Raw genomic sequence first — 14,284 nt, 5'->3', positions numbered from 1 at the left:
CTGTCTGAGTAGTACAGAGAGAGGGTGTCTGTCTGTCTGTCTGTCTGTCTGGGTAGTACAGAGAGAGGGTGTATCTGTCTGAGTAGTACAGAGAGAGGCTGTATCTGTCTGAGTAGTACAGAGAGAGGGTCTGTCTGTCTGTGTCAGTGGAATGTGTTGGTGATTAGGTGTGTGGTGGGCAGAGAGGTAGATGGTGGTGGATCAATATACATCATCTGATCTTTCACATGTACAAAAATAAAATACACTCTTCCAGTTGTTCATAATGTCTTTCTCTCTGTTACTCTCTTTCTCTCCCTCCCTCCTCTCCTCCTCCTATCCCCTACAGGTCAGCTACCACCTGCGGTTCAGCTTTAGTCCCCGTCATGCCCCGGCCAAGGAGAAGTCTGAGCTAAACATCAACAATGACTTTGACTGGCACACCCTCAACTTGTTCCCCCTCTTCCAATTGCCCGGGCCCAGGGAGCAGTACGACCTCCAGGGGGGTACACCTGGTGAGCCTGTACCATAACCCTAATTGTAACCCTAAACTTAACCCTTAAGCTTAACATAGCCTTTGTACTCGTGAGGACGTGGGTAATGTCCCCATAATGGAGAATGTTCCATGTTTTACTATCCTTGTGGGGACTTTGAGGGATTTCCAGCACCCATGAGGATAATAATACACACACACACACACACACACACACACACACACACACACACACACACACACACACACACACACACACACACACACACACACACACACACACACACACACACACACACACACACACACACACACACACACAGTCTTCATATGTTTGTGTTTGCCTGTTCATATTGCCTGTGTACATGTCAAGACAGATTACTGATAAGACAAACAGCAAAAAGAGAGAGATAGTGAGGGAAAGTGTTGAAAAACAAGGGGGGCGGGAAGAAGACGTGAAATGGGAATGATAAATTCAGAGCGAGACAGAGGGAATTGAAGAGAAGGGTGTCAAAGTATTTTTATGGGTGACTGTCCATTCCAGTCATTTCTGTAATAAAAATATTTTGACTTGGCAATCCTGATTATTTGACAGGGCAGAGGAGCAATATAATATTTAAAATATTTAAAAGAAAAGTACACCATTATACACTCACTGGATGAGAACTCCAGGGTTGTGTTCATTAGGCACCAAACGGACTGAAACAGGAAGGAACTCTCTGGACTGGTCCAATAAGAAATACTCCTTTTTGTGTTCCGTTGCAAAACATATTCAGTTGTGCGTGCCCTAATGAACACCACTCTGATCTGTCATCCATGTTGGTTAATGAGACATTATTGACAGTGAATGTTTTCAAGCAGGAACAGTGGATCAGAGCCAGATATGAGAGGAAGGAGTTTGTGTGTGTGGAGAGACAGTAGCTGTCGGAAGCATGACAAACACTTAAAAAAATTTTTTTTAACGCAACTCTACTTTGAATAAAAGTGACCCCTAAGTGGCATATACAATATAAAATGTAAACCTGTACTCCTACACAGGAGGGTTTAACCAACTGCCGCAGTCAGGTGCACTGTCATTATCTCGTGTTCACAGATCACACACTCGATGGGAGAGCTTTAGCTATTTGCACAGCCCCTTGAAAGATAACCTTTCCTCCTTGCTCCCGCTGTGCTCCCATGGCAACCCTTGCTCTGTGTCACAGTGCAACAGTGTTTGGCTGAGCCCTGTAATCTAGTGATACCCCTTTGTCACACTACCTTTCTTACCCAAATGGTATTTTTCACGGCTTTGTCTCTTTGTCTTTTCTTTTTTTTTGTCCATCCGTATGTATTCACTTTTCTTTCTGATAAATGGTGATGGCTCAGATATTTTTTTAAATATTTTCCAGAATATATCCAGAAACGATGGTGGTGGTGGTTGCGTAACAAGTAATGTATTAAATAGAAAATAGGATGTTTGTTCATGGCTCCAGATCCTCCATCTTAGACCCTGCCCTTTTGATTCCCTTCGTCCTTCCGCTTTGAAGCTATGTCAATATTCTGTCTCCCAAAAGAGGAAGAGATTATGAACGAGTGATGAGAACAGAAGAGAGCTGGCGTTCTGCTGTCCTTACTGAGCCAGACCTTTGATCTCAAAATAAGTGGCTGTGTTAATGTGTCTCTAATGGGAGATATCAGGGTCATATTTACTAAAGGACACAATGGAAAACATTTACGAAAATGTTTGTGTTAAAAAAAATAAAAAAATTGGTGCCTAATGAATATGGCCCAAGGCTAGCCTGGAGGAAACCATTCCAGTCTACATGACAATAACCACAAAGAGTTTCAGTCAGAATTCATGAATTTTAAATATGGATAACAATTTTAAAGGGTTCATCATTACTGAGGCCTACCTCTTGCCTCTTAATGCCGTCTATCCCTTCATCAGTTCAGATTGTTCAGTGAGTAGCTGTTGTCCTCATTTTCAGATCAGTATATGTTAAAATTAACTTCTGGTGGGGTTAAGGAATGATCTGGTAAAAAGTTCAGAATGAGTCCTCATTTCCTGTTTATCTCCATGGTAATGGAAGAGTGTCATACTTAGAACCAGACGTTTTTTTCCCACCAGTATACAGTATGACATGAACAGGAAAAACAATGGGTCCAAGGTATAGACGCCGAGAATGGGCCCTAGTAAGATGGCGCCGGAGAATAAGGCAGATGTTTTACATGGCCCCAGCCGATTATTTTTTTTTGTTTGTTTATTTGCGTTGTTTGTAACAAATTGTTTTACTTATTTTGTACATGATGTTGCCGCTAAAGTCTCTTATGACCGAAAATAACTTCTAGACCACAGGACTGCGATTACTCACCACGGACTAGCAGAATCCTTTTTTTCCTTTCATGACTCTGACGAGCCTGACGCAAAGGATATACTGCTTCCTCGGGAACAGGCCCCGATCCCCGTGATCTGCGTGAAGAGAAGGCATAGAATTAGGGGCCGAAGGTCGGGCTGCCATCTGAGAATTCGTAGGCGATCGAAGAAACCCCCACTTCCCTCCACTCTGCTAGCAAATGTGCAATCTTTGGAGAATAAAATCGATGAGTTACGGGGAATATTAAACTACCAACGGGACGTTAAAAACTGTAACATCTTCTGCTTCACGGAGTTGTGGCTGAATGACGACAATATCATCATACAGCTGGCTGGTTATACAATGTACCGGCAGGATAGAACATAGGCGTCTGGTAAGACAAGGGGCGGCAGTCTATGTATTTTTGTAAACAATAGCTGGTGCATGATATCTAAGGAAGTCTCGAGCTATTGCTCGCCTGAGAGTTTTCATCTGTATTCTTTGTAGCTGTTTACATACCACCACAGACTGATGCTGGCACTAGCACTGAACTGAATGAGCTGTATTCCGCCATAAGCAAACAGGAAAACATGACTTGGGTTTTACAGACTAACTTTGTCAGGAGACTGATTAAAGAAACTCCCTAGGCTGTAGCCCATGTTTGCAATGATCCATGGGGAGGAATGCACAAGGGCCCACATTGTGAGAATTGGGATGCAGTTATTCTAACATAACCTGGTTCCTCTCCGTAGGTTACTTCCGCGAGGGCTTCCTGGCAGTGCAGCATGCGGTCAACCAGGCCATCATGCGTTCCTATAACAGCACAGGAGCAGCCTGGCTCCTCTCCCACACCCGGGTGGTCCTCCGCCGATTCCCCTTCCCGCCGTTCATCTACGACGTGTTCATCCTGGCCATCCAGAACCAGCTTCCCCTCCTCCTGGTGCTCAGCCTCACCTATACCTCCCTGAACATCGTGAGGGCCGTGGTGCAGGAGAAGGAGAGGAAGCTCAAGGTGGGTGAGGGGGTGAGGTGGTAGATTACCTGTCAGTCGAGCAAACTGTCAATCTCACTCTACTCTCTACAGGAGTACATGCGGATGATGGGCCTCAGTAACTGGCTGCACTGGACGGCCTGGTTCCTCATGTTCTTCCTCTTCCTCGCCATTTCCATGTTCTTCGTCACGCTGCTCTTCTGCATCAAGGTGAGTTTGCACTTTACGTAACTGTTATGTTACAAAACACAAACAAAAATCCTTAACTAGTCTTTTCTTTCTATTGCTTTGAGGGGCATGATTCTTCATTGTCACTTGTTTTTTCAACTGTTCACCTCTTGACTAACGAGGTCACGTCAAGAGAATGTCTCTGACTAGCAGTACTTGGCTGAATAAGGGTGATATATAATAAAGATGAGTGTCCTCAACAGTACCTGGCTAAAAAAGTTTTATATACAGTGCCTAAATTCAAAATTGATTGACTAGATTTTTTTTCTCACCATCTATATACAATACCCGATCATGACGAAGTGAAAACATGTTTTAGAAATATTTGCACATTTATTGAAAATGAAATACAGAAATATTTAATCTACATAAGTATTCACACCCCTGAGTCAGTACTTTGTCAGCAATTACAGCTGTGAGTCTTCCTACATTTTCTCCTATCACAGCCATTAGACTCTAACTGTTTTAAAGTCACCATTGGCCTCACGATAAAATCCCTGAGCGGTTTCCTTCCTCTCTGGCAACGGAGTTAGGAAGGACGTCTATCTTTGTAGTGATTAATTAAGGTGTAATTAATGTATATGGCATCTACCAATAGTAGTCATTGGAAAACCTCCCTGGTCTTTGTAGAGTCCATACAACTTATTATGTGTCTTGTTAAAACCTCTAGGGGGCAGTATTATGATTTTTAAAAAATTATTATTATTATTATTTTTTAATTTTCTCTCCCTTTCTCCCCAATTTTCGTGGTATCCATTCGCTAGTAATTACTATCTTGTCTCATCGCTACAACTCCCGTACGGGCTCAGGAGAGACGAAGGTCGAAAGCCATGCGTCCTCCGAAGCACAACCCAACCAAGCCGCACTGCTTCTTAACACAGCGCGCCTCCAACCCGGAAGCCAGCCGGACCAATGTGTCGGAAGAAACACCGTGCACCCGACCCCCTCGGTTAGCGCGCACTGCGCCCGGCCCGCCACAGGAGTCGCTGGAGCGCGATGAGACAAGGATATCCCTACCGGCCAAACCCTCCCTAACCCGGACGACGCTAAGCCAATTGTGCGTCGCCCGGGGCAGTATTTTGACGTCTGGATGAAAAGCGTGCCCAAAGTAAACTGCCTGTTACTCAGGCCCAGAAGCTAGGATATGAATATAATTGGTAGATTTCAATAGAAAACACTCCAAAGTTTCTAAAACTGTTAAAATAATGACTGTGAGTATAAAATAACTGACATGGCAGGCGAAAATCCAAGGACAAACATCCAAAAAAAGAAACATTTCAGCCTACCACTGTTTCCAATGGCTGTCATGTTTAATGTGAGCCGAAAACCTCCCAGATTGCAAGTCCTAGGGCTTCCACTAGATGTCAACAGTCTTTAGAAAGAGTTTTTGGAAAAATGAGCTAGAGTTTGTAGTTTTTCTAAGGGGCTCCCATTTTGGCTGTAGTGTTTTTATGCGCGTGGAGAGCGTGTTCTTTGTTGTTTATCTCCGGTAAAGACAATAACAGTTCTCCGTCTTAAATGTTATAGTTTAAAGTCGTATTAGGGTACCTGAGGTTTGATTATTAACGTTGTTTGACTTGTTTGAAGAAGTTTATTGGTTACGTTTGGGATTCATTTTGTATGCATTTTGAAGGAGGGAAACCGGTGGATTATTGAATGAAGTGCGCCAGCTGGGTTTTTGGGGATATAAAGAAGAACTTTATCAAACAAAAGGACCATTTGTGATGTAGCTGGGACCTTTTGAGTGCCAGCAGAAGAAGATCTTCAAAGGTAAGGCATTTATTATATCGCTATTTCTGACTTTCGTGGCACACCTGCCTGGTTGAAATATGTTTTTAATGCTTTTGTGTGGGGGCGCTGTCCTCAGATAATCGCATGGTGTGCTTTCGCCGTAAAGCCTTTTTAAAATCGGACACAGCGGCTGGATTAACAAGAAGTTAAGCTTTATTTTGATGTTTAACACTTGTATTTTCATTAATGTTAAATATGACTTTCTGTCATTTGAATTTGGCGCTCTGCAATTTCACCGGATGTTGTCGAGGTGGGTCGCTAGCGGAACGCCTGCGCCAGAAAGATTAAGCCAATGTTTACTTCTGAACTGAGTTAGGTTTGCCATAACAATGGGGTTGAATACTTACTGACTCAAGACATTTCTTCTTTTTTTTCATTTGTTAATAATTTGTAAACAATTCTAAAAACAATTCCTCTTTGACATTAATGGGGTATTGTGTGTAGGCCAGTGACAACAATCTCAATCCATTTTTAATTCAGACTGTAACACAACAAAATGTGGATACTAGGGGTGTGAATACTTTCTGAAGGCACCATAATAAAGATGAGTGTTGTTTCTTAAACCATGGTTTGGGACCCAAAGTGGGCCCTGAGCATGTGAGAGTGGTGGGTTGCGACACACCTCTCACACTATTTCTTCTTAATTTGGGTTGTTCGGGGACAGTACATTTCTCATTTGGATCTCGAGCTGAAAAAGCTTAACAACCTCTAGTCTACTGGATCTCCATCTGTCCAGGGTCGTGTTAATTAGACACCAAATGAAAGAAAACTGTCAAACGTGGAAGGACTACCTAAAATCTTCAAATAAGAAATGCTTGTTTTTGTTCTGTGTCTCAAAAGGGTTAATACGTTTTTTCTACGGTGTGCCCTAATGAACCCAGGTGGTGAGGGTAGGTAACAACATCTCCACCCCGCTGATCCTCAACACTGGGGCCCCACAAGGGTGCGTTCTGAGCCCTCTCCTGTACTCCCTGTTCACCCACGACTGCGTGGCCATGCACGCCTCCAACTCAATCATCAAGTTTGCGGACGACACTACAGTGGTAGGCTTGATTACCAACAACGACGAGACGGCCTACAGGGAGGAGGTGAGGGCCCTCGGAGTGTGGTGTCAGGAAAATAACCTCACACTCAACGTCAACAAAACAAAGGAGATGATTGTGGACTTCAGGAAACAGCAGAGGGAGCTCCCCCCTATCCACATCGACGGGTCAGTAGTGGAGAAGGTGGAAAGTTAAGTTCCTCGGCGTACACATCACGGACAAACTGAATTGGTCCACCCACACAGACAGCGTTGTGAAGAAGGCGCAGCAGCGCCTCTTCAACCTCAGGAGGCTGAAGAAATTCGGCTTGTCACCAAAGCACTCACAAACTTCTACAGATGCACAATCGAGAGCATCCTGTCGGGCTGTATCACCGCCTGGTACGGCAACTGCTCCGCACACAACCGTAAGGCTCTCCAGAGGGTAGTGAGGTCGGCAGAACGCATCACCCGGGGCAAACTACCTGCCCTCCAGGACACCTACACCACCCGATGTCACAGGAAGGCCATAAAGATCATCAAGGACAAGAACCACCCAAGCCACTACCTGTTCACCCCGCTATCATCCAGAAGGCGAGGTCAGTACAGGTGCATCCAAGCAGGGACCGAGAGACTGAAAAACAGCTTCTATCTCAAGGCCATCAGACTGTTAAACAGCCACCACTAACATTTAGCGGCCGCTGCCAACAAACTGACTCAGCTCCAGCCACCTTAAAAATGGGAATTGATGGAAATTATGTAAAAATGTACCACCAGCCACTTTAAACAATGCCACCTAATATAATGTTTACATACCCTACATTACACATCTCTTACTATATGTATATACTGTACTCTATATCATCTACTGCATCTTGCCATCTTTATGTAATACATGTACCACTAGCCACTTTAAACTATGCCACTTTATGTTTACATACCCTACAGTACTCATCTCATAGGTATATACCGTACTCTATACCATCTACTGCACCTTGCCTATGCCGTCTGTACCATCACTCATTCATATATCTTTATGTACATATTAGTAGTTGCGGAATTGTTAGGTTAGATTACTTGTTTGTTATTACTGCATTGTCGGAACCAGAAGCACAAGCATTTCGCTACACTCGCATTAACATCTGCTAACCATGTGTATGTGACTAATAAATTTGATTTGATTTTGATTTGAACCCGAACCCAGTGTGTCCAATGCAGTGTGTTTAGTATTCATGATGATAATGATGTTCTTTCCTGTCCTGGCCCTTTCTAGGTGAGCCCTAATGGAGCTGTGTTGACCTATAGTGACCCCACCCTGGTCTTTGTATTCCTGCTTGTCTTCGCCGTGGCAACCATCAACTTCAGCTTCATGATCAGTGCCTTCTTCTCAAGAGGTGTGTGTGTGTTTGTGTGTGTGTGTTTCAAGAGTTTTGTTTGTGTGTGTCTCAAGATGTCTGTCCGGCCTTCCATTTGTCTGTTTATTCATGGTTTTCTAAAACCTCAGCTGTCTTCTGCTATCTGAGAGATGCTCCATTGTGTGTAGTATGTTCTGTTACAGTTGAAGTCAGGAGTTTACATACACTTAGGTTGGAGTCATTAAAACGTGTTTTTCAACCACTCCACACATGTCTTGTTAACAAACTATAGTTTTGGCAAGTCAGTTAGGACATCTACTTTGTGCATGACACAAGTAATTTTTCCAACAATTGTTTACAGACAGATTATTTCACTTATTCACTTTCACTTTCACTGTATCGCAATTCCAGTGGGTCAGAAGTTAACATACACTAAATTGACTGTGCCTTTAAACAGCTTGGTAAATTCCAGAAAATTATGTCATGGCTTTAGAAGCTTCTGATAGGCTAATTGACATAATTGAGGTCAATTGGAGGTGTACCTGTGGATGTATTTCAAGGCCTCCTTTGAACTCAGTGCCTCTTTGCTTGACATCATGGGAAAATCAAAAGAAATCAGCCAAGACCACAAAAAAAACATTGTAGACCTCCACAAGTCTGGTTCATCCTTTGGAGCAATTTCCAAAAGCCTGAAGGTACCACGTTCATCTGTACAAACAATAGTACGCAAGTATAAACACCATGGGACCACGCAGCCGTCATACCGCTCAGGAAGGAGACGCGTTCTGTCTCCTAGAGATGAACGTACTTTGGTGCGAAAAGTGGAAATCAATACCAGAACAACAGCAAAGGACCTTGTGAAGATATATCCACAGTAAAATGAGTCTTATATTGACATAACCTGAAAGGCTGCTCAGCAAGGAAGAAGCCACTTCTCCAAAACCGCCATAAAATAGCCAGACTACGGTTTGCAACTGCACATAGGGACAAAGATCATACTTTTTGGAGACATCCTCTGGTCTGATGAAACAAAAATAGAATTGTTTGGCCATAATGACCATCGTTATATTTGGAGGAAAAAGGGGGAAGCTTGCAAGCTGAAGAACATCATCCTAACCGCGAAGCACTGGGGTGGCAGCATCATGTTATGTGGGTGCTTTGCTGTAGGACGGACTGGTGCACTTCACAAAATAGATGGCATCATGAGGGAGGAAAATTATGTTGATATATGGAAGCAACATCTCAAGACATCAGTCAGGAAGTTAAAGCTTGGTCGCAAATGTGTCTTCCAAATGGACAATGACCCCAAGCATACTTCCAAAGTTGTGGCAAAATGGTTAGGACAACAAAGTCAAGGTATTGGAGTGGCCATCACAAAGCCCTGACCTCAATCCCATAGAAAATTTGTGGGCAGAACTGAAAAAGTGTGTGCGAGCAAGGAGGCCTAAAAACCTGACTCAGTTACACCAGCTCTGTCAGGAGGAAGGGGCCAAAATTCTTATCATGGGAAGCTTGTGGAAGGCTACCCAAAATGTTTGACCCAAGTTAAACAATTTAAAGGCAATGCTACTAAATACTAATTGGGTGTATGTGAACTTCTGACCCACTGGGAATGCGATGAAAGAAATAAAAGCTGAAATCATTCTCTCTACTATTATTCTGACATTTCACATTCTTAAAATAAAGTGGTGATCCTAACTGACCTAAGACAGGGAATTTCTACTAGGATTAAATGTCAGGAATTGTGAAACTGAGTTTAAATGTATTTGGCTTAGGTGTATGTAAACTTCTGACTTCAAGCGTAAATGTAGTGTGCGTCATATGATTTGACTCTCCTGAGGTTGTTTAGTTTTTCCTCTGAGTAAACAGGAGTAAACCAGCTCCATCAGTCATTGGAGCCTGGAAGTAGTCTTTCCTCTGAGTGAACAGGAGTAAACCAGCTCCATCAGTCATTGGAGCCTGGAAGTAGTCTTTCCTCTGAGTGAACAGGAGTAAACCAGCTCCATCAGTCATTGGAGCCTGGAAGATGGGCAACCAAATGTCTATTCGGCCTCATGGAATAATAAAACAGTCACTCAACGTAACAAACTGGAACAAAGAGAGAGGAGATGTGGTGAAAAACCTGTATGTCTACACCTTTATGTTTAGCAGCCAATACACATGCTTGGGAGGTTTAGAATAATCAATTGTTTATGTTCTAATCGAAGGCGATTTGATGCTATATGATGCATTACATTTCCAGTTCTACACATCCTGGATGTTGAGCTAATAATCTCATTTCCAGTTCTACACATCCTGGATGTTGAGCTAATAATCTCATTTCCAGTTCTACACATCCTGGATGTTGAGCTAATAATCTCATTTCCAGTTCTACACATCCTGGATGTTGAGCTAATAATCTCATTTCCAGTTCTACACATCCTGGGTGTTGAGCTAATAATCTCATTTCCAGTTCTACACATCCTGGATGTTGAGCTAATAATCTCATTTCCAGTTCTACACATCCTGGGTGTTGAGCTAATAATCTCATTTCCAGTTCTACACATCCTGGATGTTGAGCTAATAATCTCATTTCCAGTTCTACACATCCTGGGTGTTGAGCTAATAATCTCATTTCCAGTTCTACACATCCTGGATGTTGAGCTAATAATCTCATTTCCAGTTCTACACATCCTGGGTGTTGAGCTAATAATCTCATTTCCAGTTCTACACATCCTGGATGTTGAGCTAATAATCTCATTTCCAGTTCTACACATCCTGGATGTTGAGCTAATAATCTCATTTCCAGTTCTACACATCCTGGGTGTTGAGCTAATAATCTCATTTCCAGTTCTACACATCCTGGGTGTTGAGCTAATAATCTCATTTCCAGTTCTACACATCTTGGATGTTGAGCTAATAATCTCATTTCCAGTTCTACACATCCTGGATGTTGAGCTAATAATCTCATTTCCAGTTCTACACATCCTGGATGTTGAGCTAATAATCTCATTTCCAGTTCTACACATCCTGGGTGTTGAGCTAATAATCTCATTTCCAGTTCTACACATCCTGGATGTTGAGCTAATAATCTCATTTCCAGTTCTACACATCCTGGATGTTGAGCTAATAATCTCATTTCCAGTTCTACAAATCCTGGATGTTGAGCTAATAATCTCGTTTCCAGTTCTACACATCCTGGATGTTGAGCTAATAATCTCGGCACAATGCTGATGTTGCTTTCTTAGCCCTGCTGGTGTGGTCAGAGTTGTCCTGTACTGGAAAGATGACTTGTGAGGTTAGCAAAAATAATGTCAACAAGTCTCCGGACTGACTTTTACAGAGGTGTGTGGTTGTTTCTGTTCACCGTTGTCAGGGTTATGTTCAGAAAGGCACACTGTACAAAAAAGTTTCAAAACGTAAAACAAAAGTAAGTGTTTCTTATTGGACAAGTTCAGAGGGTACCTCCTCATTTCACTCAGTTTCGGAAGGTTTTCTTGGTTTGTGCCGACTGAACATGACCGAGGATTAAAGCACAGCCAATCACACACAGCCAATCTCACACAGGCTCATTTAGTTATTGCTAATATAATAACCTCACTCAAAAAGGAAATGGTGATTATTAAATGGCCTTCAGTTGATTATGCTTGATTGTCCTTTATCATTTCTCTTTCACAATTTTCTTTCTTCTATACTTTCATATCTTTTCGAACAAAAAAGTCCAGTCCAATTTCTCCAAATCGTTCCTCAACAAAAGAGTGCAGATAGAGATTAAAATGATCTGTGATTGTGTTCAAGACCAATTTGGACTCTGGTGTAATCAGGCAAGCTGTTATTTACTCCCAGCAGTCATACAATTTCTGTCAGGCTTTGGCTTTTAAAAGAGTAGCTGAAAGCTTAGCAAATTAAAACCTTGAAATTGCGTCTGATTACGGTGTGCATGATATATTTTCTCCTGCTTCTTTTTTGGGGATTATTGGTTGGGTGTGTAACATACAGTATGATGTCATTATTAGAGTAGGGCGAGAAAGGGCTTTTAGCTGGCCTCAGCTGTGCCTGGCCCCTAGTCACAACAGGACCCCTCTCCAGGTGGCCTTCCGCTGCCTGAAACTCTGACCTCCTGCAGAGTTAGGTGAGTGGGTACTCGCATTCAGAGCTGAACTGCAGAGTTAGGTGAGTGGGTATTCCCATTGACGGGCTCCTTGGCATGACTCTGCAAAGGGTGCTTCATTTAAATTCAGGAAGCAAACTGAAACATCATTTCTTCATTGCTTTTTGCTTCTTGCTTCTTGCTGGTAATAATGGAGGAATCAGCCAGGCCTGAATGTTGGGGTCCACTGGGGACTGGATCGGGGGTTGATGTGGATGAGGGGCCCCTTTGTGGGCTGTGGAGTCAGGTTTTTAGTGTCTTGCATTTAGACATGAGGCCTTTCTTCCTTTGTCTTTATTTCTCCCTGTCTCTCTCTCAATTCAATTTCATTTTAAGGGGCTTTATTGGCATGGGAAACATATGTTTGCATTGCCAAAGCAAGTGAAATAGATAATAAACAATAAAACATTTACAGTAAACATTACACTTACAAAAGTTCCAAAATAATAAAGACATTTCAAATGTCATATGTATATATACAGTGTTGTAATGATGTGCAAATGGTTAAAGTACAAAAGGGAAAATAAATAAACATAAATATGGGTTGTATTTACAATGGTGTTTGTTTTTCACTGGTTGCCCTTTTCTTGTGGCAACAGGTCACAAATCTTGCTGCTGTGATTGCATACTGTGGCATTTCACCCAATAGATATGGGAGATTATCAACATTGGATTTGTTTTCGAATTCTTTGTGGGTCGGTGTAATCTGAGGAAAATGTCTCTGTCTCACGCTCTCTATCGCCTAATTTATTTCTATCGTTTTACCACTCCCCCATTTGTCAGGAAAAGGTAGAGTAGCTCATATCCCTTTCTCTCTCCACCTCTCCTCACTCTTTCTCCCTCTCCTACTGTCAGGTAGACACCCTGGCCTCTCTGGGGACTGAATTATTAATGTCCCTAGGAGGGAAAGCAGGTGGAATAGGATTCAAGATGACAAATGTTTTCTGTGAGTAATGTTTCTCACGTTCCTTCTCTCTCTCCATCCTCTCTCTCTCGGCTCTCTCTCTCTCTCGGCTCTCTCTCTCTCTCTCGGCTCTCTCTCTCTCTCTCGGCTCTCTCTCTCTCTCTCGGCTCTCTCTCTCTCTCTCGGCTCTCTCTCTCTCTCTCAGCACTCTCGCTCTCTCTCTCTCTCTCAGCGCTCTCGCTCTCTCGGCTCTCTGCGCTCTCGCTCTCTCGGCTCTCTCTCTCTCTCTCTCTCTCTCTCTCTCGGCGCTCTCGCTATCTCTCTCGACGCTCTCTCTCTCTCGGCCCTTTCTCTCTCGGCCCTTTCTCTCTCGACGCTCTCTCTCTCTGCGCTCTCTCTCTCTCTCTGCGCTCTCTCTCTCTCTCGGCGCTCTCGCTATCTCTCTCGGCGCTCTCTCTCTCTCGGCGCTCTCTCTCTCTCTCTCGGCGCTCTTTGTCTATGTTCAGATGGGTTGAGCTGCACACAGACTCTCATCTGCCCTCTTTTTATTCTTCCTCTCATAAAGGAATGTTATCTCTCTCTGTCTGTCTCGTTCTCCAAAGGAACAGATAATGGAAACGTAGTAGTTTCTATGTACGTACGCTCCATTCAGGCCTAAAGCAGCACATTGTCAGCCGCAAGTGGGTTTTCCCAGGGCCCTAGTCATTTCACAGGAAGAATAGGGAGCAAGATGAACGTATTGAGGTATTTCTCTTGCACAATGCATCTCTTTGTTTTCTCTCCTCTATTTCTCCACCCATTTCTCTCTTCCTTTACTGTCCTGTCTGAAGGTTCTGTAGAAGCTGACCATTCAACAACAACACAGTTTGACAGTTGCTTTATAAAACACCGATGGTGCAGTAGACCCATGCATTGTGACTATAGCTCTCCCTACGTTTTCGAGAATCCTATTGGTGTAGACTATTATCATACAGACTTTTCTAAGCATGCAGACCATTTGTATACAGACCTTCTGAAGGCTGTGCCTATGGGGTCATTAGAGTAATTGCCTAGATGTCGG

At 43.1% G+C, this 14,284-nt stretch overlaps 1 protein-coding gene across 1 annotated transcript in view; it reads left to right on the top strand.

Annotated features, from left to right (window-relative positions):
- Positions 1-14,284, top strand: part of abca3b (ATP-binding cassette, sub-family A (ABC1), member 3b) — a 90,163-nt gene that overhangs the window by 40,999 nt on the left and 34,880 nt on the right. Inside the window, exons 5-8 of the mRNA XM_055898681.1 lie at positions 329-494; positions 3,558-3,817; positions 3,890-4,006; positions 8,110-8,230. Of these exons, the coding sequence (XP_055754656.1) occupies positions 329-494; positions 3,558-3,817; positions 3,890-4,006; positions 8,110-8,230 (664 nt within the window). The remainder of the gene's footprint in view (positions 1-328; positions 495-3,557; positions 3,818-3,889; positions 4,007-8,109; positions 8,231-14,284) is intronic.

Source organism: Salvelinus fontinalis, chromosome 34 (assembly GCF_029448725.1).
Source record: "Salvelinus fontinalis isolate EN_2023a chromosome 34, ASM2944872v1, whole genome shotgun sequence".
In the NCBI taxonomy this organism is placed as follows: Eukaryota; Metazoa; Chordata; class Actinopteri; order Salmoniformes; family Salmonidae; genus Salvelinus; species Salvelinus fontinalis.
The sequence above is the reverse complement of the archived record's forward strand: the minus strand, read 5'-3'. Positions and strand labels throughout refer to the sequence as shown.